The sequence below is a fragment of the Chiloscyllium plagiosum genome, chromosome 42 (genome assembly GCF_004010195.1).
Source record: "Chiloscyllium plagiosum isolate BGI_BamShark_2017 chromosome 42, ASM401019v2, whole genome shotgun sequence".
Classification (NCBI taxonomy): Eukaryota; Metazoa; Chordata; class Chondrichthyes; order Orectolobiformes; family Hemiscylliidae; genus Chiloscyllium; species Chiloscyllium plagiosum.
Window position 1 is genome coordinate 3,708,867 of NC_057751.1, and position 26,644 is coordinate 3,735,510.

The 26,644-nt window shown below is 41.6% G+C and overlaps 1 protein-coding gene across 6 annotated transcripts in view; it reads right to left on the reverse strand.

Moving 5' to 3' along the window:
- The window catches only part of LOC122543027 (phosphatidylethanolamine-binding protein 4), a 465,175-nt gene that overhangs the window by 136,895 nt on the left and 301,636 nt on the right, over positions 1-26,644 (reverse strand). For all 6 annotated transcript variants that reach the window (XM_043681207.1, XM_043681210.1, XM_043681206.1 and 3 more), the window contains one exon: positions 2,031-2,076. In XM_043681207.1, coding sequence (XP_043537142.1) covers positions 2,031-2,076 — 46 coding nt within the window. The remainder of the gene's footprint in view (positions 1-2,030; positions 2,077-26,644) is intronic.

Genomic DNA, 26,644 nt, shown 5'->3' on the forward strand with positions numbered 1-26,644 from the left:
ATACATGCCAATACTCATGGACATGGGGTGCATGTGACATTAATCCCTGTGCCCAACATGAATGTCCTTTGAAGCAAGCTGTAAGCTAAATCACCAGGTACCTGCTCTAAGCATCAGGTCAAAGATTCTTGGCATTTTGATACTTTGAGATGATTGGAAAGATAGGAAGCTGCTTCTTAATGCAGTGAGATGTGCTGTCAATGAAGTTGGTAACAAGCAATAATCCTACTTAATAGATAACCCGTTGCTGCCTACTGAGAAACTCGCCTCAGGTGTCTAGCAGATGCATAGAAGAGGTGGCAAGTTGCTCCCGATGTCAACAAAGATTTCACCAAGCTCATTCTGCCATTCTGCCGGAAATCTTGCCAGAACCCACATTGTTCAGGCACCTATGAGATTCCATCCAGTGAGTTGTGGGAACCCAGAGGCTACAGTTGACAGGTTGCTGAGTTAACGTGGTGAAACCTCATTTAAAATGTGGACACAGAAATTTTTAAAAGGGAAAAAATTGACATAAGTATGACAAGTATGACAAGAGGAAGTTGGGTATACAGCAAATGGACATAAATACAGGTCTATTTATCAGATGTGGATAGATGTTCACAGAACGCTCAAAGATGCAGTCCCTCAACGTCAAGGTCTGATACTTGGAGGCCATTGATCGACTCGGAGATATATGAGAATAGTTTGTAGGGTGGGAGAAGCAGATTATATTATTTTTCCTTGCACACCTCCCAACAAATAGTTTGAACTGAATGCTGAGAGACTGTGTGCCGACATCTGATTTTTTGTTGTGGAGTATGTTTGGTGTGAGATGACGGGGGCTCGAGAGCAGAGGGGGAGGAAAATAGCTAACTGTACAGCAATTACCACATTTAAATTTTGCTGTGAGATGTAAATAATGGCTTGGCATTTCCACAAATTTTTCCAGCCTGCTATTTTGTTTCAAAAGAAATTAGTTAATTTTTAAAAAATTATAACCAAAGGAATTGTCTCCAAGCTGCTTCTGTTATTGCACAACATGAGTTTTCCCTTTGTTACCTTCAAATTTTACTTTAATGAAACATGACACAAAAAAACTGTTTCTATGTAATTGGTGTTCATCTATGTACCAAGCTTATTTTCAGTTTTATTAACAGAAGTTAAGACCAATGCAGTGTTCTCATTCTTCCTGCCACCAAATTGCCACTTGACTGACACAAAAGCTTCTGTGCATGTCGAATATGAGTGGAGTACAATGTGAAAAGAAATTGGATGATATTTAATTCTGAAAACTGAAGACAAACTAATTAGCCAAATACGCTAATTGTGACATCGAGTTATAAATTTGTACTCATCATTTTTTGGTGCAGGAAGAAACATGTTTATCACACTGCAGTGAATGTAAACCACTTGATGAATTTGACTCGGCCTTTACAGTTTATGAATGAAGTTCGGCACAGTGCAATTGAACGCTTGAATACACCCCTGGAGCTATTTATGAATGTATTTGAGACTGATGAGAAATTCAAAAGAAGGTACACACAAAGAAATGGCATCAGACCTGTGGTGAATAGCCAGCTGCAGCATTCATGTCAGTATTCCAAGAATGTGTTTCAGGAACAGAAACAAATAAATTACTGTTGACGTTTCTGTGCACTGAAAGACAATTGCAGTGTACTTAATTTCACATTTCCAAATGCAATTGTACTTTGCATGAGTCACTGAATTTGTTTTTAGTTTTATTCTTCTGTGAAAGGAGACATTCAGAAAGACTTTAAGAAAACTTGCCCTATTGGCACTATTCATAGAAAAAAAAATCAGGAGGAGAATATCCCTTTAAGATCCTGAGACAGTCTCCTTATTCTATGAGAATAAATAAGCACACCTCCTCTTCTGACTAAGTCACTGAGCAATACTTGTGTCATAGCACTGGAGGAGTGTTTGTGCAAGGCCCTTACTCTCAGTTGAGGGTGGCTTTGTAGAGTTGAGTGGCTGTGATGGGGGTGGAAAGCAGCACATAAAGGAAGAGGTGATCTGTGAAAGCTTACCTGAGAGTACTGTGCCTTGAATAAACCCAGTTTGGAGATCTTTACCCTGTTGGTAAAAATAAGAAGATAAGAGACACACAATATTACTCTTCTGACTTTTTGAAAAAATAGTGTTATGCTGTTCAAACATTAAATCTCCTGATAGATTCAGATTTTATCATCATCTACTACCGAAGTCCCTCACACTGGATCAGCCTCTAAGAATGAAAGTTTGTTAATCTGGGTCATTGCTGTGATAATTTTAAACACTGAGAACATGAGCAGAAATAAAACTCTATCTTTTCTGCCATTGCAAGAACTGACATCCAACACTGAGTACCAGTCCTTCCCATATCAGCCATCCCTAAGGCTTCAAAAGCAATCCTGATAAAATGGACTGACAAACTGGTGTCTGATTTGAGTACTTTTTCATTATCCATTCAGGAGTTGTGTGCATTGCTGGCTAGGTCAGCATTTAATGCTCAATCCTTATTACTTTCAAGAAGATGGAGGTGAGCTAGCTTCTTGATCAGCTGCAATGCTGTTTGTGAGGGAGCTCCAGAATTTTGACCAAGTGACAGTGTTACCAGCTGTCTACCCTTGTCCTTTCAGATGGTAGTGATCACTGATTGGAAGATGCTAAAGAGCCTTGGTGATTTTCTACAGTACATCTTCTAGACAGTACACACTGATCCTAATTGGTGGGAGGACTGAATATTTGTGAATGTAGTGCTAACTGAGTCAGCTGCTTTGTCTTGGACGGTGTCAAGCTTCTTGAACATTATTGGGACTGCACTCATTCAGGTAAATGGGGAGTATCTCATCACAGTCCTGACTTGTGCCTTATAAATGGTGGACAGGCTTTGGGGAGTCAGGAGGTGAGTTACTCGCTGCAGGATTTCATCCTCTGACCTGCTCTTGAAGCCACGGTATTTATTTAGCTAGTCCAGTTCAGTTTCTGCTGAAGGATAACTCCCAAGTTAAACTCAAATTAATTCACATAGAATCCTTAAAATGAGAATGGAGCTGCTCGAGATTTAAACATAAATTCTTGATATAAAAGGAGGTGAGCCAACTTGCCACATCAACAGTCCCCATAAACAATAAAGCAATGTACACAACGATGGAAGAATAACAACAACAGGAGACAATGAGGACTAAAAGTCTGATAATCGCTTCCTTCTACCTGACATGAGCAAGTGTAAACCCATTTATACATTCAACAGAAAATCATGCAATGTTGATGATTTGATTTGATTTAATATATTTACTGTTGTGTGTGTTTTGTTTCAAAATACAGTGAAGTGTGTTGTAAAGTATCACCACTCTTCAGCGCCATCTTAAAACAAAGGAAAATAAATTAAAACATAGAATATAAAGGGAGAAAAATAAAGAAATTATAAAACTGTTCAACTTTACAGTCCTTCTTACGAAGGTGCTCCACCATGAGTCATGGACCTGGTGGCCAGGCACGAGTCCCTTTGCTGAGCCTCTGGAATGAAACTCGACACTCTTTGGTGCTGTCTCGATTCTGTCTCGATACTGACACCCACGTCACAGTGAATTCTCACTGGACCTTGACAATGTAGATGGCACTGACGCCGGGTACTGCATCACCCAAACTCGACTTTGCTGCTGCCATGAGTCCGCTTCAGGCCCACCTCACCAATGCAGCCTCTGCATTAGAGTCTCGTACTGGGCCCAAACACACCTCCATTGCTGCCTCCATGAATCTGTGCTGGACTGAGATACTGCTGGGAACCAAACTCACTTCCATCACAGCAGCCATGAGTCAGCGCTAGCAATGCCTCATCAATGCAGCCAGACACTCTTTGGTGCCGATTTCTAATGACAAATCATGCATTAATTTTGCTTCTCTTTTTATAGATGCTTCCAGACATGCTGAGTATGATCAGAGTTTTCCATTTTCAGAAAGTGTACTCACTCAGGATAATTTTAATTTGATGTAAAAGTCTGAAACAGGTGCTTGGGAACAGGCAGCCCATATTAGGGTGGCATGGTTACACGTCTCATGAGTTTTAGATTTGATTAGATTCCCTACAGCATGTAAACAGGCCTTTGGCCCAACAAGCCCACACCGACCCCCCGAAGAATCACCCACCCAGACCCATTCCCCTAACTAATGCGCCTAACACTATGGGCAATTTAGCATGGCCAATTCACCTGACCTGCACATCTTTGGACTGTGGGAGGAAACCCACGCAGACACGGGAGAATGTACAAACTCCACACAGACAGTTGCCTGAGGCAGGAATTGAACCCACGTCCCTGGCACGGTGAGGCAGCAGTGCTAACCAAAGAGTCACCGTACCTGGTCAGTGACATCTCCAACCCATGAATGAAGAAATGAACAGTGAATTTTCTAGGTTCCTGACTGTAAGGGGAACAGGTTAATAAATAATTGCATTGACAGGAAAGGTAATTAAGAACTAAAATAAGCAGAGTAGCTGTGAGTCAACAAAAATCCTTTTTATGGCCATAGCAGTAATTTAACTGATAGAGTGGCAAAGCAGTGAGGTGGAAGCAGAACACTGCTAGTGAAGGGATGGACAATAAAAAATACAAAGATATGGCTGAGGAAAGGGTGTGCAATTTCCTTGAATTTACCCAGAAACCTCAAAAATCTACATCATCTGAAAAGATTGGGGTTGTGAACAAATATGTAATAATGTGAATTAAATATTCACTGTCACACAAGTAATCATTAACAAAGCACAGCACAATAGTGAAAACATCTCTATCCATTTTATTTTTTGTACAAACAAGAGCACAGTGAATATGGAGATTTTCCCATGAGATATATGTAACCCACCAGGAATTTGCTTTTCCACTTGGGTTTCAAGTACCTTCAGCAGCAACGTGATCACATTTGAGTTTCATTTCAAGATGTTACTTAGATTGCAGAACAATGTGACATTGTACTTTACATTTCTATGTGCAGATCAAGCACAGGGGTCCGTGTGTGGTCTATAAATACTGCTATTAATTGCGAAGTCTTAGAATGTTGAAATCATAGTCCTCCAACTGCTACCTTAACGAAGTCATGGTTACAATTAACTGAACCACAATAGCATACATAGCAATAGCATTTTGAGAGCACTGATTATTCATGTCAACCCAGTGACAAAAACATTGTTAACTGATACATTTACATGTATCTCCCTGACTGAAGCACTCAAAAATGAGTGTTGAAACCAATTTCTTGTTATGTATAATGTACTTTTGTACAATTCTGAAAAGAATTTTGCAGGGGCAGACGTGAAAAAGTAAACTCCCCTATCATTTCTACAGAAATTCAGAATCACATTCTTCTGTTATAAACAATCAAGTAGTCAAAAATAAAGCAATTAGTTGAAAGATTGCCCTTGTACCAAGGGGTTGAGTTTAAATCTTGGCCAGGAGCAGTGATCATGATTTTTTTCAACTTCCAAGTAATCTTGGAACAGTCTTAGCTTCATTTCGTGAATGCAAGCATGCCCACTGAAAAAAAAATGCTTGGAAACACAGCATAGTTCAGCTCATTTTATCATTTCAAATCTTACTTGATCACTTTCAAATTTCTGTCTTTTGCAGCATTGTCTGTTGCAACTTGATGCATATATTTCAGTTTCACATTTTGTCTGAAATGTGTCTCTTACTGCTTTCGCAGTCCAGGTCCAGATCCCTGGAATCTCCAACGTTTGTTATCCACACAAATGTATTTTCCATTTTTTAAAAACAATTTTTGACAAAAAATAATAGTTGTGTAATCAAGATCGTTCCTCCTTCTAAACTCTGATTCATCGTCACAACTTTAGGAGAATGGAGTTGAAGGAATAACCTTGAAAAGTTGTAATTTCAGTGAACATTAGAAATTTCCGATTTTACACCGTACTTCTATAATTTACATAGATAAGCAATAAGCACATAAATTGTCACTGAGGAGATTTTCACCTGTTCTGGAACAAATATCCCTATAACTCTGATAAGTATGCCACAATGGACTGAAGCGATGACAGAGACATTAAAAGTGATCACAGATTGAACAGGGATCTTGAATTATTTGAGTTTGGTGCAAAAAAGGAAACGTTAAAGATTATCATTAGTTTTTAACTGCATTGCTTCACACGATTCTGAGAGGAAAAAGAATTTCCAAAAGCTTGAAGAGAAATAAGATTTATATAGAGCCAAATTTTGAATAAATAGGATAAAAAAATTAAATACACAATTCCAAAATCAATGATATGTGGCTATTGACATGTAGTCAGACAGCCTTTCTACCTTCTTGTTCATAAAAACAGTAAAATTAAACAGTTGAAAACCACCAATAATTACTCCAATGGTTCTGAATCAAACTTCTCAATAACCAATCCCAGACTTCACAAATAATTAATTCCAGGTACTGGTTTTGTCATAAAATCATAGAGCTGCACAACATGGGAACTGACTCTTCGGTCCAACTAAATTAATCTTGTTCCATTTGCCAGCACTTGGCCCATATGCCACTAAACCTATCCTATTCATGTACCCATCCTGGTGCCTTTCAAATGTTGTAATTGTACCAACCTCCACCACATTTTGGATCCCAAACAAAAGATTTGTTTGTTAAATACCCAGTAACTTTGCCAGAGCTTAACTTCAATAACAAGGTAAGCTAATGTCTATGCATTAAACCTGAAACATTTGTTTTCAGCCCCATTCATATGAAAGACAGCTAAGACAAACAAACACAATGAAAATAACAAAACTGGCCAGATTACTTAAGTCAATTTCAACATGCAACGATTAACTAGACTCACTATGCTTTTTTTAAACATTGATCAGGTTCTCCTTTTCAGTTCACCCAGGCAAAGGTAAAAATTTAATTCAGCCTTCTACACTTTGGGCTTCTGGAAGCTGATGCAGCAGATTAGGCAGGGAGCTTTCAAACCTTCATGATGTCTCAGCAACAACGAAAAGCTGTTTCTCCAGAAAATGTAGTTAAAAACAAATTTCAATCCTTGTTTCAACCGGACAGACTTATTATCTGTTCCAAAGGCAATAATTACCATTTGCTTGAACATACAGTCTCTTCCAGACTTGCCAGAACCAATTCCTAAGTTCTGACCTTATTAAGAAGGCAAAAGTGAGGACTGCAGCTGCTAGAAATTAGAGTTGAGAGTGTGGTGCTGGAAAAACATAGCAGGTCAGGCAGCATCTGAGGAGCAGGAAAATCCATGTTTCAGGCAAAAGCCCTTCATCAGGAATCTGACCTTGTTAACAGCCAACTTCTGTGATCTGTTTAAGCATATTGCTCTTCCCAAGGTTTCTGGGTCTCTTCAGAACTCTGTTATCGAGAATCAGCCCACAGTGAGACTCCAGTCCCAGCCTCACAAGCAAACTAAACCTTGTTTTGTCTGTTCTTTTCCTTTTATCGCAAGCTGTCCCAAAGCCCACAAGTCAATTCCAGCTCTCAATTCAAACTGACACAAGAATAAAATTAAAAATAACTTAAAATCAGAATTGATTCTAATGTGGCATATGTATAGTGTGTTGTGAAAGAGAACTGAAACATGTATTTTGTGTTTGCATATTCTGAAGTCCAAACAACGGCTCTTCAAAAAAGTTGGAACAATCTGATAATGGAGATGGTGTGGGGAATGCAAAATAGCAGAAAAAGTGAAATGTGGACCAAGTCAAGCGATTTTCAATCCAGCTAGAGAATATGGTAATGACAATAAATTATTTGTGAAACGAAACCTCAATTCAGTATCAAATTGCTCCAGCAAAGCAGAGCACTAAGTTTAGCTAGGGAGGTTGGAACAGGCTGACAAAGGGCTTATGCCCGAAACGTTGATTCTCCTGCTTCTCGGTTGCTGCCTGACCTGCAGTGCTTTTCCAGCACCACACTCTTGACTCTGATCTCCAGCATGTGCAGTCTTCACTTTCTCTTAGCTCAGGAGGTTGCCAATTCCATAATAATCGTGGCATTTTATTCAAGCAACACATCTGCAGCTCATAAGCTGAATTACAGCACAAGTGATCTTGAAAAATAAATGAACAAACGATAATCAGGCTACAAATGTGCAAACATTAAAGGGTCAGCAACTTGAAATATTCACCATGTTGCGTTTGACAGTTGCTGCATGATCTGCTGAGTGTTCATTGTTTTTATCGCAGATTTCAGTCATGTACAATATTTTGAGGGCAATACAGAGAATGAGCAGTTTGGAAATTAGGTTGTGGAGATATGCAAGGTGCATTTTGAAATAGATTTTGAAAGCGGTCAGGATATTACCATATCATAGTCAGAGATTCACAAATTGTGTGAACTTGGGATCAAGAAGTGGAAGTTGAACAGCACAAGTATGAATAAGAGGGTGCAAAGCTTCATGGAGAACATAAGTGGGAAAGAAAAGGTACCAGGCTGAAAGTGTAAAAGTGCCATGAAAAAACTCGGTTTTGAAACCAAAAATGTCTGCGAGCTTCTCAGATTTAACCCAGTTTTGTGGAGAGTTATGAAAAAATCTCTGCAGGAGAAAAGAGAAACATGGACTGCAGGGAAATAGATCATCATAAGGAAAGTTTAATGACAATCGAGATTTTTGATAAGAGATTGAATGGACTGGGGTTTTTGTTTCCTTGGAGCAGAGGAAACTGAGAAGGGACATGATTGAGGGGAATAAAATTGAGGGACACAGATAGGGTAGATGGTAAGACACAATTCCCCTTGGTGGAGAAATCAATGACTAGGGTACAGATGAAAGGTCAGGGGCAAGAGCTTTGGAGGCGATATAAGGAAAGCATTTTTCATCCAGAATCTGGAATTCACCGTTTTTCAGGGTGGGACAGACAGCAACCCTCATAACATTTCAGAAATACTTAGATGTACATGTGATGCCAAGGTATACAAGGCTAAGGGCTAAATTTTGGAAAATGGGATTAGAATAATTAGGTTGTTGTTTTTGACTGGCATCGACTTCATGGGCTGAAGGGCCTTTCTGTGCTGAAGACCTCGAAGATTCTGTGACGTAACGAAGGCATGTGACTAATTATGCTCTATCAGAAAAAGAAAGCAACATGACATTGCTGCACAGAAGATGCAAACCTCTACCCTATTTGAATGAAGCTCAGGCATGAAAGGTCCCACCGCCATTAATTCCAAATGGGTCAAGGGCTTGCTTTGCTGCTTTTTAAACCAAGAGATAAAATTTGAGACTTTGGCATTTGCAACTGGAAGCTTTCGGTTACAATTATATGCTCTGTGTTTTTCTTTTCACCACATTATTTCATGCAGTCACTTGCAACAAAGCACAGTTTCACTACCTTACCGTGCAATAGTGGAAACAATTTGTGAAGCCTGTTCAGAGCAAACCTTTGTAACTCATCATCCTCTTTTCTTAGAAGCATGCAGGCAGTTTAAATGTTTCAGGGGCGTGCTCACACCCCAAGTTGAGGCAGACAGATGGGTGGCTGTGTGAAGGGGCAGGCAGTCAGTGCAGGAGACCCTGGGGCTATCCCCTTTCAAACAACTGTACCACTTTGGATACTGTTTTTGACGGGGGGTGGGGGGATAATTTATCAGGAGATGGTGACAGTAGCAGCCAGAACAGTAGCATCATAATTAGCTCTATCATACAGCAAGGAGAGTTGAAGTGCAGGTGAGCAGTGGGGTCAGGTCGTCTATAGTAAGGGGCACAGACTGACATTTCTGTGGCTACAAATGAGACCTCAGGATGTGTTGCCTCCTTGCTGCCAGGGTCAAGAGTGTCTCTGAGTGGATACAGAACATTCTGAAAGGGGAGAGTGTACAGCCAGAGGTTGTGGTCCATACTGGTCCTAGTGATACAGACAGGATGGATGATGAGTTCCTGCAAAAGAAATTTAGGAGGTTCGGCATAAAGTTAAAAACAAGAACCTCTTAGGGTTGTAATCTGAGAATTATTCCTCATGCTAGCGAGATGATCATAGGAAGATAGTTCAGACGAATAGGTGGCTAAAGAAGTGATATACGAAGGAGGGATTCATATATCTGGATAACTGTGATCTCATCCAGGGCAGGAGGGATCTGAAACAAAAAGGATGGGTTATGCCTGAATTGGGAGGCACCACAATCATTGCGGGGAGATTTAGTTGTGCCACGTAGGAAGGTTTAAACTTGTATAACAGACTGGGAACTGGAGCTACAGGCCCACATGTGAGAAGGTATAACATAATAAGATGAGGAAGCAGGGCTGATTTAATGAATGAGGTGGGACTACAAAACGCTTACAGAGTAAGACAGGAGGAAGAAATAATCTTGAAGGACACTTTAAGAGTGTACAGCCAAAATTCAAATTCTTTCTACAAATGCACGGACTGTAAGCAAAAGTTAGCGGCCGACATAGATTCAAATTGGAAACTATGCTCTCATAGTCATTTTGCAGACATTGTTGCAAGGTGGTCAGGATAAGGCACTAAATATATCAGGTTATAAGGTTCACAGGAAGAATAGAGAAAACAGCGGAAGGGGTGCAATAATATTACTGATTCGAAACTGAGGGAGAACGTCATGAGGGGAAAACCTCTAGTGAGACCTGATACTAGATTGTACAAATGCTGAAATTAGGCAGCTGTATAGCTAAGGCAGAGATTGGGAGAGACAGAGAAGCACCTGACAGAAAGACTGTGAATTCCTACAGCACATCCAGGACAGTTTCCTATGGCAAAGTACAAGTAATACAGGATCTCGTAATAAGCAATGACCAAGTTGTTCATAAGCATTTGACAAATAGTGAGCATAACATGATTGAGTTTCATGTCGTGTTTATTGGACATAAGCGAAGATCAGATGGTAGAATTTTGGATTTAAGTGAAGCAGACTTTAGTGAGATGAGACACAGACTGTCCACAGTAAACTGGGAATTTCTGCTAATAGGTAAAACAGCTGAGGAAGAGTAGAGTGTTTAAAGAAACATTTAATGCAATTCAGAAGCAGTTTGTACCCAAGGGTAGGAAAATCTCAACCTCTCAAAAAAAAGTGATGGGCATCTAAGGAGATAATGGACAGAATAAAATTAAAAGAAAGGGCTTATAAAAACGCAAAGAACAGTACAGACCCCACAGAATGGGACCAATACAAAGACCATCAAAAGGGTCGCAACTTATATTGGCAGTTAGAAAGGATTATGAAAGGAAACTTTCAAGGGACATGAAAGACACTGTGAAGAGATTCTATAGTTATATAAAGGGAAAGCAGCTGGTTATAGGTGCGATTGGTCTACTGAAGGCTCTAAGTGGGGATACTGTCAATGACCAAGGGGAAATCGCAGGCATGCTGAACAACTATTTTGCTTCATTATTTACAGCAGAAAAACAGGGTAACTTGCCTCCTGTCCCAAAGAAATTAACGGAGCATCAAGGACAGGGTCGAAATAAAATTTACTTCAGTAAATCATCAATAATGGGGAAATTAATGGCCAAATTCATGAAGATTGCCAAATCTCTAGAAGCTCATGGTTTCCATCCAGAGGTGTTAAAGGAGGTAGGTGAGCACATTGACAATGCCCTCACCATAATCTCTCTGAGTTCCCTGGATTCAGGAGTTGTACTTCTGGGCTGGAATTTGCTCACATCACTCCAACTTTTAGAAAGGTGACAGAGGGAAACCTGGGAATTACAGACCAGTGAGCCTGACATCTGTGGTGGGGAAATTGTTGCAGTCAGAAATGCATAATAGAATAACGGATCACGATGAAAAAATTCAGTTAATCAGGGAGAATCAGCAAGGAGTCATGAAAGGAATATCATTCCTGACAAATCTCTCAGAGATAAAAACTCAGCAGTCTTGTGGGGGAGGGTGGGGTTGTAAGGACATGGGAGAAGATGCTTTGGCCCAAAAATTATTGAACTTGATTTTGAGTCCGAAAGACTACAGGGTTCCCAAAGTGGAACATGAGCTGCTGTTCTCCCAACGTTTGGTGGAAGTGTGTGCAGCTTCAGTGATAAACTGGACTTAACCAGATGGAGCAGAAAAGATCAGTGACCTTCTTCTGACACAGCTGGGCTTTGCTCCAGACTGGTTGGACTGCACTGAACTGGGTGGCAATCACAGACCAGACTGGCAAGATCTAGCAACATGGTCTCCTCTGCCAGTCCTTGGGGGAGTAGAAGGTTCTCCCTCTGCAGCACCCTATCCACCAGTACTTCCAGATCTCTGCCTGCAAAGAGAGGCATCAATATTCCTTTCTCTGCCAAGTTTGGGTCTAATGTTATGAACTGCGCAGAGCAGCTCTGAACAGACAGTAATTGTCGAAGTGTGCAACATCCTTTCAAAGGTAATGACAAGGATGAAGGTCTATTGTAAAGTATCCTAATAGCGATGAATTCTTCTGGCTATGGCAAGTGGTAGGATCCAGACAGGATTGGATGAGAGGTTTGATATGGGGGTGAGGTAGGTCAGGTAGTCCAGGAACCCTGCACGGCCCGATTCTACCTCCTTCCCAAGATCCACAAGCCTGACCACCCCAGCCGATCCATTGTCTCAGCCTGCTCCTGCCCCACCGAACTCATTGCCACCTACCTCGATACTGTCCTATCCCCCCTAGTCCAGGAAATATCTAAACTCGGGTGAGGTTGGTCATTAATGACTGAACCTGGGATGATCATGCAAGAAAATTTGCTCATCTTTATAGAGAGAAGCCCTTCATGAAATTCAATTAAAAATCTACTCCGATAAAACATGGTACAAGTCAGCACAAAGCTTCTGACTTCACCCTTACTCTCTAAACCTCTTCGCCCAAAAATGTGCAAGATAGGATCTTCAAATGCAGGCTTGAGATTTTGTGAATGCAGGAAGATTTCCAATGTCACGGGAATAAGCAAAATCAGCAGTAGAACACTAAAACAACCTTAAGAATGAGGAATCCTAAAATGGCATTTCGTTTCTGAAACTGGGGTGGGATATTGAGCTACAGTGGCTTTTAGTTGCAAATGCAGAACACGCTTAAAATGCAGTGTGCCTGTCTTTGTTCATTGACTAGAACATCAACCAATTTTGGTTGGCCAAGAAATTAAATTTTACATGGCTTTGCAAAACATTTTTCTGGAAATGTAAGAATACTTACATAACTAGACCCCAAGAAAGGTTTGATATAATGGAATGAAAGAACAAAAAAAAAGTTGCTGGCAATAGTTGAGCTGAGACTGTATTTCTTTGCTGAAGAGACAGTTCATAAAATCGCTGCTTGGTTAGTGAATAAGCTGAAGTATCAAATGACCTCTCACAATAAAATGAAGTGCACTTTAGCCAGCAAATTTTTTTCCCCCAGTCTTGGATCTTTCTTTCAAAAGTGTCAATTTGTGCTTTAAAAGCTTACTGCAACAAAAGTGCAAAGTTAAAAGCCAGAGTATGTCAAGATGAATAGCTTTAATCATATCCCATTTGATTTTTCCACAGAAAATATATCTCATGCTGCATCAACCAAGCAGATTCCACCAATGCGATTTATCATTCCAACTCTTCTGTAGTTCCTCAGCTAATGAACTGTACAGTTTCAACTTCTAACTCGGCAAGAAGCACATCCGTGATATGAAGTCCCAAGCTCTAAACCGAGCAACTTGCTATATTCAGTACTTGCTGGAAGTTTGATCTCTTTGCCTCACTCTTCCATAGTGTAGAATTGTGTACTTCAGATGGAACTATCTTTCAGCAATGTCAATAGCTCAGTGGCAGCATCCTCATCTGGGATCGACATTTGTGCAGTCAAACCCCAGTACAGAGATCAGTACACAAAATCTTGTCTGGCGCTATCAGCTCAGGGTAAGGACGTGTAGAGGCTAGAGATGCCATCTTTCAAGTAAGCCACTTCACAAGAACCCTGCTTATATTGTCAGGTGGATATAAAATTCATTGTGGAATAACAGAATGATCAGAGAGAGGGTAGAGCCGATCAGGGATAGTGGAGGGAACTTGTGCCCAGAGTCTGAAGAGGTAGGGAAAGCCCTAAATGAGTTTTTGGCTTTAGTATTCACTCGAGAGAGAGACCTTGTTGACACTGACAACACTGTGGACCAAGTTAAAAAGCTTGAACAGATTAATATTAAGGAAGTTCATGTGCAGGAAATTCTGGAAAGCGTTAAGATAGATAAGTCCTCAGGGCCAGACCACATATATCCAAGGTTACTACGGGAAGCGAATAACGAGATTGCTGCACCTTTGGCGATGATCTTTGCATCCTCACTCTCCATGGGAGTAGTATCGGCTGATTGGAGGGAGGCGAATGTTGTTCCTCTGTTCAAGATAGGCAAAAGGGAAATCCCAGGGAATCCCTAAGGTTTTGCAGCAGATCTATAAAACCCTGGTTAGAACACACTTTGAATATTTTGTCCAGTTTTGGTCGCCTCCTTATAGAAAGGATGTAAATGTTTTAGAGAGAGTGCAGAGGAGATTTACCAGAATGCTGCCCGGATTGGAGGGCTTGTCTTATGGAGAGAGGTTGAGTGAGCTCGGGCTTTTCACACTGGACAGAAGGAGGAAGAGAGGTGATTTGACAGAGGTGTACAAGGTAATGAGAGGCATAGCTAGAGTAGGTAGCCAGAGACTTTTCCCCAGGGCAGAAATGGCTGTCACGAGGGGTCATAATTTTAAGGTGATTGCAGGAAGGTATAGGGGAGATGTCAGAGATAGGTTCTTTATGCAGAGAGTGGTGAGTGCATGGTAGTAGAGTCAGAGACATTCGGGACATTTAAGCAACTGCTGGACAAACACATGGATGGCAGTAAATTGAGAGGTGTGTAGGTTAGGTTGATCTTAGATGAAGCGAAAGGAGGCAAACGTGAGTACTGCGGATGCTGGAGATTAGAATCAAGATTAGAGTGGTACTGGAAAAGCACAGCAGGTCAGGCAGCATCTGAGGAGCAGGAAAATCAACATTTTGGGCAAAAGCCTGAAATTCCTAATGGAGGGGTTTTGCCCAAAACGTCAATTTTCCTGTTCCTCGGATGCTGCCTGACCTGCTGTGCTTTTCCAGCACCACTCTAATCTTGACTTTGATCTTAGATTCAGACAAATACTCAGCACAACATCGTGGGCCAAAGGGCCTGTACTGTGCTCTACTGTTCTACGTTCTATCTTCTATTTTGAAGACTCGCAGTACTTGGACCATAGCTATTCACAACATACACAAATGATATTAGGGATAATTTGTTGCAATTATTCAGTGGCTTCGTGAGACCACACCTGGAATACTGTGCATATTTTTCATCTCCTTATCTGAAGAAAGATGTTTCTATATACAGGGAGTGCAGCAAAAAATTACCAGACTGCTTCTGGAGGTGACAAGATAGAAAAATAAGGCCAGATTGAATCGGTGAGGATTAAATTCACTGGCATGCAGAAGAATCGGGAGTTCTCATAGAAAATGATAAAATTCTAACAAGACTAATCAAGGTTGATGCACTAAGTATATTCCCAGTGCTTGGGAATCCAGAACTAGGGGTCACAGTCGAAGAACATTGGGTAGACCACTTAGGATTAAAACGAAGAGCAATTTCTTCACCCAGAGAATGGTGAGCCTGTGGAAGTTGCTGCCACAGAAAGCAGTCGAGGTCAAAACATTGTATGATTTCAAGGAGTTGGATATAGCACACAAGGCTAAAGTGATCAAAAGATATAGAGGAACAGGCTATTGAATTGGATGATCAGCTATGATAAAAATGAATGGTAGAACAAGCTTAAAGATCCAAATGGCAAACTCCTGCTCCTATTTCTGTTTCTTTCATATCATCCCCAGCTTTTCCAGTCTCAACACAGATATATCCCTAGTTTCAAAATGAACGACATATGTTGCCATCACACCAAAACTCAACTCTTTCCAAAGTCTGGACATCCATCTATAAGTGCTGTGTCCAGAACTGAGCCCAACGCAGGAACTGAAGTTAACTAGCTATTCATAAAGGCTTAGTATGGCTTCCTTACTTTTGTACCTGTAAACATATCTGTTGTTTTAGACTATGGACCAGAAATAAGAAAAAACACTGCCTTAAACCAAGGGAACTGTGTCTGATAATGTTTGTAGCTTTAAAGGCAAGATAATGGAGCACATTGTGAATTGCATTTCCAATGTTACCTTGATAGAGCAATGAAGGAGAATTCCAGATAAATTAGAACCACCTTTATGCATTCAGAGCAATTCTTCCTGCAGAAGCCTTTCAATTGTTTTTTTTAAATTGGCACCAGTTGCTGTGAGTTCAGGAGAACTCAGCATCAGAACAACCTCTTGATTGGTTCCTGGGCAGATGGTGACAGCCTTGAGTGTGAACAAAAAGCAGAAAAATCTCAAAAGGAAAAAGGAAAGCATCCATCTCTTTTCCTCACCCCGCCCTGCCCCCAAAACTCTCCGATTTTGTAAGAAAAAGAAAATCCCCAGTCGCTACTCTCCCTCACCTTTCTCTATAAGTTGTTACTATGCAAATCCTCTGTTGAAAGGAAAATGGGAAACACACCCGCAGGGGCTCTGCAAGCAACAAATTCTCAATCAGTGAGTTAAAGACTGAGAATTGGTATACCCACAACAAATTAGCAATTCAGCCGCTCTACATTTTGCCATAGGTTAAAAACAGTTTTATTACAATAAATTGATTTTTTTTGTTGACAAGAAAAACCTGGCGTGCATATTCTGACAGTAAGGTAGAATTGGACAATTCAGTGATTTAATCAAATTTTTACATGAGTTGGCCACCGGTGGGGTTTCCTTTGCAGAATACTGTTTGCAGGAAGTTGTAACATAGTGTATTCATCTATTGCTGAAAAGTTGAGTTCCAAAAAAACTATTTTTACACAGACTTCCCAACCTGACACAATGATTATTGTCCATAGACCTCCAGGGATTTTTGCTCCAGCAATGACTTCAAAGTTTTGCATTTAGTTTGCATTTTCTTTTTGTTACACAACACACTGCATTGTACTGTACTACATTAACTTGCATCAGCCATGCAATTGTCCATTTTTCTGCTGCGGTACTCCTGAAATCTAGAATTGTCCTCCTCAATGTTGAGTTTCTTTCACAGTTTTGCATTTTCTGTAAATTTTGAAATTATACTCTGTACATTCAAGTACACATGATTTACACATTCAGTTGGCCTAAAACCAACCCCAGGAGTACCATTAAACATTGTGCTACAATCTGAAAACTAACTGTTCACCACATAATCTCTGCTCTCTGTACCCTCATCAATGCTGTCGTCATGCCATCACTGTCCCTTGAATCGCATAGTCCTACATTTTCATACTAGTTTTACATTGTTAAACACTGCAAAATTTAAAATAACAATAATCTGACAAACATTGAGAGTTATAGGGTAGCCAGGAAGGACCTGAAGAGAGAGCTAAGAGCAGCAAGGAGGGGACATGAAAGGTCCTTAGTCGGTAGGATTAGGGAAAACCCTAAGGCTTTCTATAGGTATGTTAGGAATAAAAGAATGACTAGGGTAGGAATAGGTCCAGTCAAGGATAGTAGTGGGAAGTTACGTGTGGAGGCTGAAGAGATTGGGGAGACACCGAATGAATACTTTTCGTCAGTATTCAACCAGGAACAGGACATTGTTGTCAATGTGAGTACTGAGCCACAATTAAGTAGAATGGATGGCTTTGAGGTATGTAGAGAAGAGGTGCTGGAAATAGCACAAACATGTTGGATTTTGTGCCACTTTGTTTTCTTCATTGTCTGCAACAGCGTTTATTGCCTATTCAAAGTTGTCCTGGAGAAGATGGTGGTGAGCTTCCTTGAACCATTGTGATTCATTAGGGAAAGTAGACCCACAATATGATGTGGAGGGAGCTCCAGGATTTTTAACCAGTGACACTAAAGGAACAACATTATATTTCCAAGCCAGGATGGTGAATGTCTTGAAGGGAAACTTGCAGATGATGGTACTCGCATGCACTGGTCCTTCTAGACAGGAACGGCTGCGGATTTAGAAGATGGCGACTAAGGAGTCTTGGTGAATTTTTGCAATGTATTTATAGATGGTACACACTGCTGCTACTTAGCTTTTGTAGTGGAGGGGGTGAATGCTGGTGGATGTGGTGCCAATCAACCAGCCTGTTTTATCCTGGAAAGGAGGGTTCTTGTGACATAGTGATCAGAAACATAGAAATATCAAATTTTACAGTACAGAAAGAAGCTATTTGACCCATTATGACTCTACTGGCTCCCAAAAGAACTGCGAATGGCTGTGAATGAATTTGTTCGGCTTCAATGGGAAATTATGCTTGATTAGCATTGATTACTTTTCTGGACAGCTTTAATTTAAATAATTGTGTATTATATTATTAAAAATGTCAGTAAATATCAAGAGTTTCTTTTTCAGCTCATAGAATTTCATTTTATTGGCTTTTATTGGTAGAGGAATTGGGTTCCGGAGTCCTGAGGTCATGATGCAGTTGTATAAGACTCTGGTGCGGCCGCATCTGGAATATTGTGTGCAGTTTTGGTTGCCATACTATAGGAAGGATGTGGAGGCACTGGAACGGGTGCAGAGGAGGTTTACCAGGATGTTGCCTGGTATGGAAGGAAGATCGTATGAGGATAGACTGAGACACTTGGGGCTGTTTTCATTAGAGAAAAGACGGTTTAGGGGTGACTTGATTGAGGTGTACAAGATGATTAGGGGGTTAGATAGGGTTGACAGTGTGAACCTTTTCCCGCGTATGGAGTCGGGTATTACAAGGGTGCATAGCTTTAAATTAAGGGGGGGTAGATATAGGACTGAAGTTAGGGGTAGGTTCTTCACTCAGCGAGTCGTAAGTTCATGGAATGCCCTGCCAGTAGCAGTGGTGGACTCTCCCTCTTTATGGGCATTTAAGCGGGCATTGGATAGGTATATGGAGGATAGTGGGTTAGTATAGGTTAGGTGGGCTTGGATCGGCGCAACATCGAGGGCCAAAGGGCCTGTACTGCGCTGTATTTTTCTATGTTCTATATGTGGAACCAATAACATATTTCACTGTACGAGCAAATTACTGCAGGTGCTGAATTACTGCAGGTGCTGCAGGTGCAGGTCAGGCAGCATCCATGGAGAGAGACAGCAAGCTAACATTTTGAGTTTAAATGACTCTTCATCAGAGCTGATGTAAAGTTTGAAGGGGGCAGCATTTATGCTCGAGTTAGGGGTGTGGTTGGAGTCAAAAAGTGTGGCACTGGAAAAGTACAGCAGATCAGGCAGCATCCGAGGAGCAGGAGAATCGATGCTTCAGGCATAAGCTCTTCATCAGGAATGTGGGGGGAGGGAAGGGGTCTGAGAAATAAATAGGACTGTGGTGGTGGGGCTGGGTGTAAGGTAGGTGGGAAGGCAATACATAGGTGCAGGTAGGAGGTGATTAAGATATGTCGGTGGGGAGGTGGAACGGATAGGTGGGAAGGAAGATGGACAGGTAGGTCAGGTCATGAGGGTAGCACCGGGTTAGAGGGTTAATCTGGGATGATGTAGGGGGAGGGGAGATGAGGAAACTGGTGAAGTCAACATTGATGCAATGTGGTTGGAGGATCCCAAGTCAGAAGATGAGGTGTATTTGGAATGTTGAGTGCTGTGGGAGAAAGCATGCTGATAGTTCAGATTAAGTGATCGGAATGTGAGAATAGCAGAACAATGGTGTGTCTAACTATCAGAGTGGAAGGAACAGACAGTCCCTTTGGGGTGGGGAAGGGAGAGAAGTCATGGTGACAGAGAATGTTACAAGTGAAACTAAACCAGAGGGAAGGAATGGGAATGGGTTCACAATCTGAAGGTGCTGAACAAGTCCAGAAGGTTGTAAAGCGCCTCGTCTGATGATCCAATGTTGTTCCTCCAGTTTGTGCTGTAATTCACTGGAGCCCTGCAGCATGCCAAAGAGAGACAAGTGGGCATGCGAGCAAGATGCCGAGTCAAAATAACTGGGTACAGGGAGGTCAGGTTCATGTTTGCACACAGACTGGAGGTATCCTGCAAAGCGGTCACCGAGTCTGCATCTGGTCTCTCCAATGTAGAATAGGCAGCACAGTGACTCAGTGGTGAGCACTTTTACCTCACAGTGCCAGGGACCTTGGTTTGATTCCAGCTACAGGTGACTGTGTGTAATTTGCACATTTTCCCTGTGTCTGCGTGGGTTTGCACGGTATGCTTTGGTTTCCTCCCACAGTCCAAAGTTTACAGGTTAGGTGAATTGGCCATGCTCTACTGCCCGTAGTGTTCAAGGCGAGGTGCATTACTCAGGAGAAACGTAGAGTAAGGGAATGAATGTGGGAGGGATACTCTTTGGAGGGTTGTTGTGGACTTGTTGGGCCAAATTGCCTGTTTCCACACTGTAGGGATTTTATGCTTCGATGAATAGGCCATATTGGGTACAGTGAATACAATATACAAGAGTGAAGGAGGTACATGTGAAATGCTGCTTCACCGAGAAAGACTGGTCCCTTGGATGGTGAGTACGGATGAGGTGAAGGGGCAGGCATTGCACCTTCTGCATTTTCATGGGAAGTTGCCGTGGCAAGTAGGGATGATGTTACTGGTCGATGAATGGACTAGGATGTCCTGGAGGAAATGATCCCTGCGAAATGCAGACTGGGGGAGTGAGGGAAAGATGTGATTAGTGGTGCTGTTCTGCTGGAGTTCTCTGAAATGGTGGAGAGTGATCCTTTGAATGCGGAGGCAGATGGGATGAGAAGTGAGGACAAGGGGAATGTGATCACGCTGTTGAGAGTGATGGGAAGGTGCAAGAGTGGAAGCATGGGTGATAGATGAGATGTGGGTTGACGGCTTTGTCAACCACAGTGGGTGGAAAACCACAGTTTGGAAGAAGCAAGCCATGTCAGCAGCGCTGTTTTGGAAGGCGGCATCATTCAAACATATGATTTAGGCAAAGGAACATGAAGAATGGGATGGAATCACAGTCATAGCAATGTACAGCGAGTTTTGAGAAGACTTGTAGCTCAGCTTGAGGTCCGAGATGTAGTTTGCTCGCTGAGCTGGAAGGTTCGGTTTCAGATATTTCGTCAACATACTAGGGTAATACCTAGTATGCTGACGAAACGTCTGAAAATGAACCTTCCAGCTCAGTGAGCAAACCTACATCCATAGCAATGTACAGCATGGAAAGAGACCCTTTGGTCCAACTCGCCTGTACCAACCAGATATCCTAAATTAATCTAGTCCCATTTGCCAGGATTTGGCCCACATCCCTCTAAACCCTTCCTATTCATATACCCATCCAGATGCCTTTTGAATGCTGTAATTGTACCAGCCTCCACCACTTCCTCTAGCAGCTCATTCCATACTTTGCATGAAAAGGTTGGTCCTTAGGTCTCTTTTAAATCTTTCTCCTCCCTTCCTAAACCTATAACCTCCAGTACTGGACTCTCCCAAACCAGGAAAAAGACTTTGTCTATTTAATCTATCCATACTTGTCATGATTTTATAAACCTCTATAAGGTCACCACTCAGCCTCTGACGCTCTCCCAATTCAGCCTGTCCCTATAGCTCAGATCCTCTAACCCCGGCAACATCCTTGTAAACCTTTCCTGAACCCTTTCAAGTTTCACAACTTACTTCTAAAAGGAAGGAGACCAGAATTGCACGCAATATTTCAAAAGTGGCCTAACCAACATCCTGTACAGCCACAACGTGACTTCCCAACACCTATACTCAATGCTCTGACCAATAAAGGAAAGCATACTAAATGCCTTCTTCACTATCCTGTCAAACCGAGACTCCACTTTCAAGGAACTATGAACCTGCACTCCAAGGTCTCTTTGTTCAGCAACACTCCCCAGGACCTTACCATTAGGTGTATAAATCCTGCCCTGATTTGCCTTTCCAAAATGCAGAGCCTCACATTTATCTAAATGAAACGCTATCTGCCACTCCCCAGCCCACTGGCCTATCCGATCACGATCCCGTTGTACTCGGAGGTAACCTTCTTTGCTGTTCACTACACTTCCAATTTTGGCATAATCTGCAAACTCACTCACTACACCTTATATTCACATCCAAATCATTTATATAAATAACAAAAAGCAGGATATGGGGTGTGAAGAGCTGTAGTAAAGGTAGGGTACGGGAGTCAATGGCTTTGTAGTGGCTGACAGTGGACAGTTTATTCCCCCAATGGAGACAGAGAGGTCAGGAAAGGAAATGAAGCGATGGAAACAGATAATGTGAAAGTTATAGCTGGGTAGAAATTAGAGACAAAATGAACAAAATTTTCAAGGTCCTGGCAGAAGCATGAAGCAGCACCAACACAGTTGTCGATGTGCTGAAGATAGAATTGTGGGAGGTGGGCCAGTGTAGGATTTGAACAAGGATTGTCCACATACCCCATAAAGAGGTAGGCATAACTGGACTCTTGCGGATGCTCATAGCCACTCCTTTGACTTGGCTTAGCCAGTCATTTTAGCAGGGCATCTTGCTCGCTTGCCCACATATCTGTCCTCGGCATGCTGCAGTGCTCCAGTGAATCACAGCGCAAACTGGAGGGACAACATATTATCTTCAGGCTAGGCACTTTCCAACCTTCTGGACTTAATATTGAGTTCAACACCTTCATGTTGTGCACTCACTCCCAATCCTTCCTTTTCTTTTAACTTTACTTGCTACATTCTCTGTCACCATGTCCTTTCTCCACCCCACCCCCCAACCCCAGTGGGACTGCCTTTTCTTTCAAGTCTGGCATTAGCTCCTCAGATGCTTCCTGATCTGCTGTGCCTTTCCAGTGCCACACTTTATTGACTCTCACACCATTGTTCTGCCATTCTCAAATTCTGTTCACTTGAACTGAACTATCAACATCCTTTCTCCCCCAACTATAGATGCTGTGCCCTCCACACGTCACAACAGCTCTAATGAAGAGTCATCTGGACTTGAAACGTTAGCTTGCTCTCTCTCCATGAATGCTGCCTGACCTGCTGTGATCTCCAGCATTTGTTGTTTTCAATGTATTTCACTGGTTCGTTTCTAATCTTAAAGTGGCAACTTTAAATTTTCATTTAAGCTACAGTATTAACTAGGTGCTGGTGCTCACCTCAATATTTAATTTATATAGCCTTGGACACAGTTAACCCTGCACTCCAGTTAGTTCACTCCGAACATACTTCTGATCCACGCCTCAAGTTGCTCAAAGACCAAGTCTGCATTAATTGTGTTGTGGTATTATAGCCACTTTGTCTTTTGATGTGAGGGTCTTATCTGGGACATGGAACATGTTGCAGCAGGAGCACATCGTGGCATAGAGATCTGGGTCTGTCTTGTAATTTTGCTCAACTTGCTGAGTTTCCAACTCTAGGTATCTCAATGGGTGAAGCATGAAGAAATCACGTCAAAAGCTCTCTGTCATCACTCCCGGGCACAACTTAGCTTGATACTGGAGGAAAAACAAGCTTGGTTGGAAGTGAGTTAAAAGTGAGAGTATGAACAGAAAAGTTCAGTGATTCAGTACACTAGAAGATGATGTTATCAATTATGCTGATGTTCCTGCAAAACTCACTCAGAATAGGCAGTTATGGAACATCACTTTTGTGTGGCTTGGGCAGCCCATTTGTACTTGGTCATTGTGAATTGCATCCAGGCATTGTGTCTTTTTTGAATTAAAAAAAAAGATGAGTTTGTTCTTGCATTCTCCATGGCAATGCCAATCAGAGTCAACTTGCCAACCTGCTTTTCCCCTTTAAATTTTGCATTCTTGCATCTTCCCTGATAAAATTAAAGATGAGTAGCTTTGATAGCATGTATATTTGATCAGTAATACTCAAGTTGTGTGTTATAAATTACAGGAAAGAGTTTGAGGCACCAAACTCAAACAACCTGTTTTTGGATGATGTGGTAATGTGGGATGATGAGGTATAAAATTCATAAAAAACATACTTTAACATTGGAATGAACATCCAGCAGGATGTAAAACAAGTTGCCGATAATGGTTTTGTACTCCTGCAAATAGTAAATTTCACATTCCAATTTCTGAGGTCATAACGGTCTCAGCCAGAGTGAGGTTTGATCACTGCTCTGTTGGCTCTAGTCACAGCGGGAAGCTATAAGTTATAGATAGCCTTACCACTCTTGGCTCAGCATAACTGCACTCATGCATGATCACTATCTAAGGGTTTCTGCTGGATAGAAACTGAGTCTTACTATCATGCCCTTGATAACGAGAAAGTCATTCTACGTGATCTCACACAAGCAACAGCCAGAAGATAAAAGTATGCATGCTAACATATGCCATGCAAGGAGTCTATATCTGCACAGAGGGCAGGTGTTAAGGAAGCTTGTCAGAAATGGCAGGAGAGTCACATATGATTTCAGTGCATACTGGCTAAATGGAACTTTCATACAAACATAAATACATTTCTTATGTGTGAAAACTGGAAATCATCAATAAGGTAGTATAGTGCTTGTAACAAGGTCAGCGAGGAAGACCTCATGGAATCTGAGTTCCCTGGCTGGGGCAGTCATCCTGGTCCAATCAGGGAGCCCTGACTGATAGGAAACAGGAGTGCCAGACGTTCTGTTCACTCTGAGAGCTGGCTTTGAGGGAGTTGGACCAGTGTCAAGGATTCTCCATGTGTAAATAAAGGATGACTTGATGACAGGATACTGGCCTCTGTGGATTTAGTTAGGAAACATTGTCAAAGCTGGTTGGTCTTGGTCATGTAATAGACAACACTGTCCCCTCTGGTTGCACTGCAATATGAAGTGAGTAAGAAGGAAAGATTTTGACTGACTGACAATGTCACTGCATGACCCAATAATTGTTTTGGTTTATTCTCATGACATGAATGTCAGTGAGCAGGTTGTGTTCACTGTCTCTTCTGGGCTCACTGTGCCAAGGAAAAACCCCAGTGGCTGTAAGTCGAGTGTAAATCAGAGGGAGTTTGGGTTTGCAGGAGAGAGAAATCTCTTGGACATAATTGTTGCTATCTGCGCTGGCTGAGATGTTTTTTTGAGGACATGATGAGTATTAATCTTCGTATTTCTGGCCTAGAAAAAAATCAAAAACTTTTGCAAACATTTGAACGAGCAGGAATAGGCCATTCAGACCCTTGGGTATGCTCTGCATGTCAATAAGGTGATCACTGATTTGATTATTCAATATTCCCACCTACTCACTCCTTTATTTAACAATAATCAATCTATCTTTGCCTCAAAAATATTCAGATAATGCTTCTGCCCCCTTTTCAGGAAGTGAGTTCCAAATACTCAAGACGTTCTGAGAAAATTAATTTTGTCTATCCTCAGTTATATTTCACCCATTCTTCTAATCAACCTGTTCAGAGATGCTATTCAATACCTCCAGAGCAGGAGGAACTGGTACCCAGATCTCTCAGTCTAGGGCCATCACTGTGCCACAAGAGGGCCGCGTGGTTTTAAATGGGTGACATATAATTGTGAAACAGTGACTCCATTCCTGATTTTCCCACAATAGAAAAGATCATCTCAACAACCAACCTGCCAAGATCCCTCAAGATCTTGTATGATTCAAACAAACTCCAGCAATGTAAGTCTCGTCTTTCCTCACAAACTACACTACCTCCAATTCTGCTTTCATTTTCACCCTCTTCCAAGGTCCTTGTGTCATAACAAAATCTGAAATTGGAAGTTCATGCTGAAAACAGCACTGCTTCACAAATTAGCATACATGGACTCCCAGAGAGGCTGTGCAGCTCTCCATGAGAGGAAATATTGCCCATAAGAAAACATGCCCATTCCAGTTATCAGTCTCTGAACTGCTTCATTGCATTGACATTCTTTCCAAAATAAGGTAGCTAAATAGTGCATATGCTACTTGCCAATTTTCACCCCAAACCTGGATATTGCTCAGGTATTTCGACATAAGAACATGTACAGAGACCGTAAGATATCGGAGGAGAAATTAGGCCATTCAGCCCATTGAGTTTGCTCTGTCATTCAATCATGGTTGATAAGTTTCTCAACCTCATTCTCCTGCTTTATCCCAGTAACCATTGATCCCCTTGATACTCAAGAACCTTTCTATCTCAGTCTTAAATATATTCAATGACCTGGCCTTCACAGCCTTCTGTGGCAATGAATTCCAAAGATTCCCCACTCTCTGGCTGAAGAAGTTCCTCCTTATCTCTGTTCTAAAACTCTTCCTTTTACTCTAAGGCTGTGTCCTCAGGTCCTAGTCTCTCCCACCAATGGAAACAACTTCCCAACATCCACTCTGTTGTCATTTGGTATTCTGTATATCTCAAATGGATCCCCCACTCATCCTTCTAAACTCTGAGCATAGACCCAGAGTCCTCAAACGTTCCTCATATGGTCAGCTTTCCATTCGTGGGACCATTTTCATGAACCTCCTCAGAACACGCTTCTGGGCCAGTCCATCCTTCCTGAGATATGGAGCCCAAAACTGCACACAATACTCCAAATATGGTCTGACCAGAGACTTGTTGAGCCTCAAAAGTACATCCCTGCTTTTATATTCAAGTTCTCTCAAAAGAAATGTCAACATTGCATTTGCCTTCCTAACTAATGACTCTACCTGCAAGAGAATCCTGGACTGGAACTCCCAAGTCTCTTTGCATTTCAGACTTCTGAATTTTCTCCCCATTTAGAAAATAGTCCATGCCTCTATCCTTCCTACCAAAGTGTATGACCTCACACTTTCCCATGTTGTACTCCATCTGACA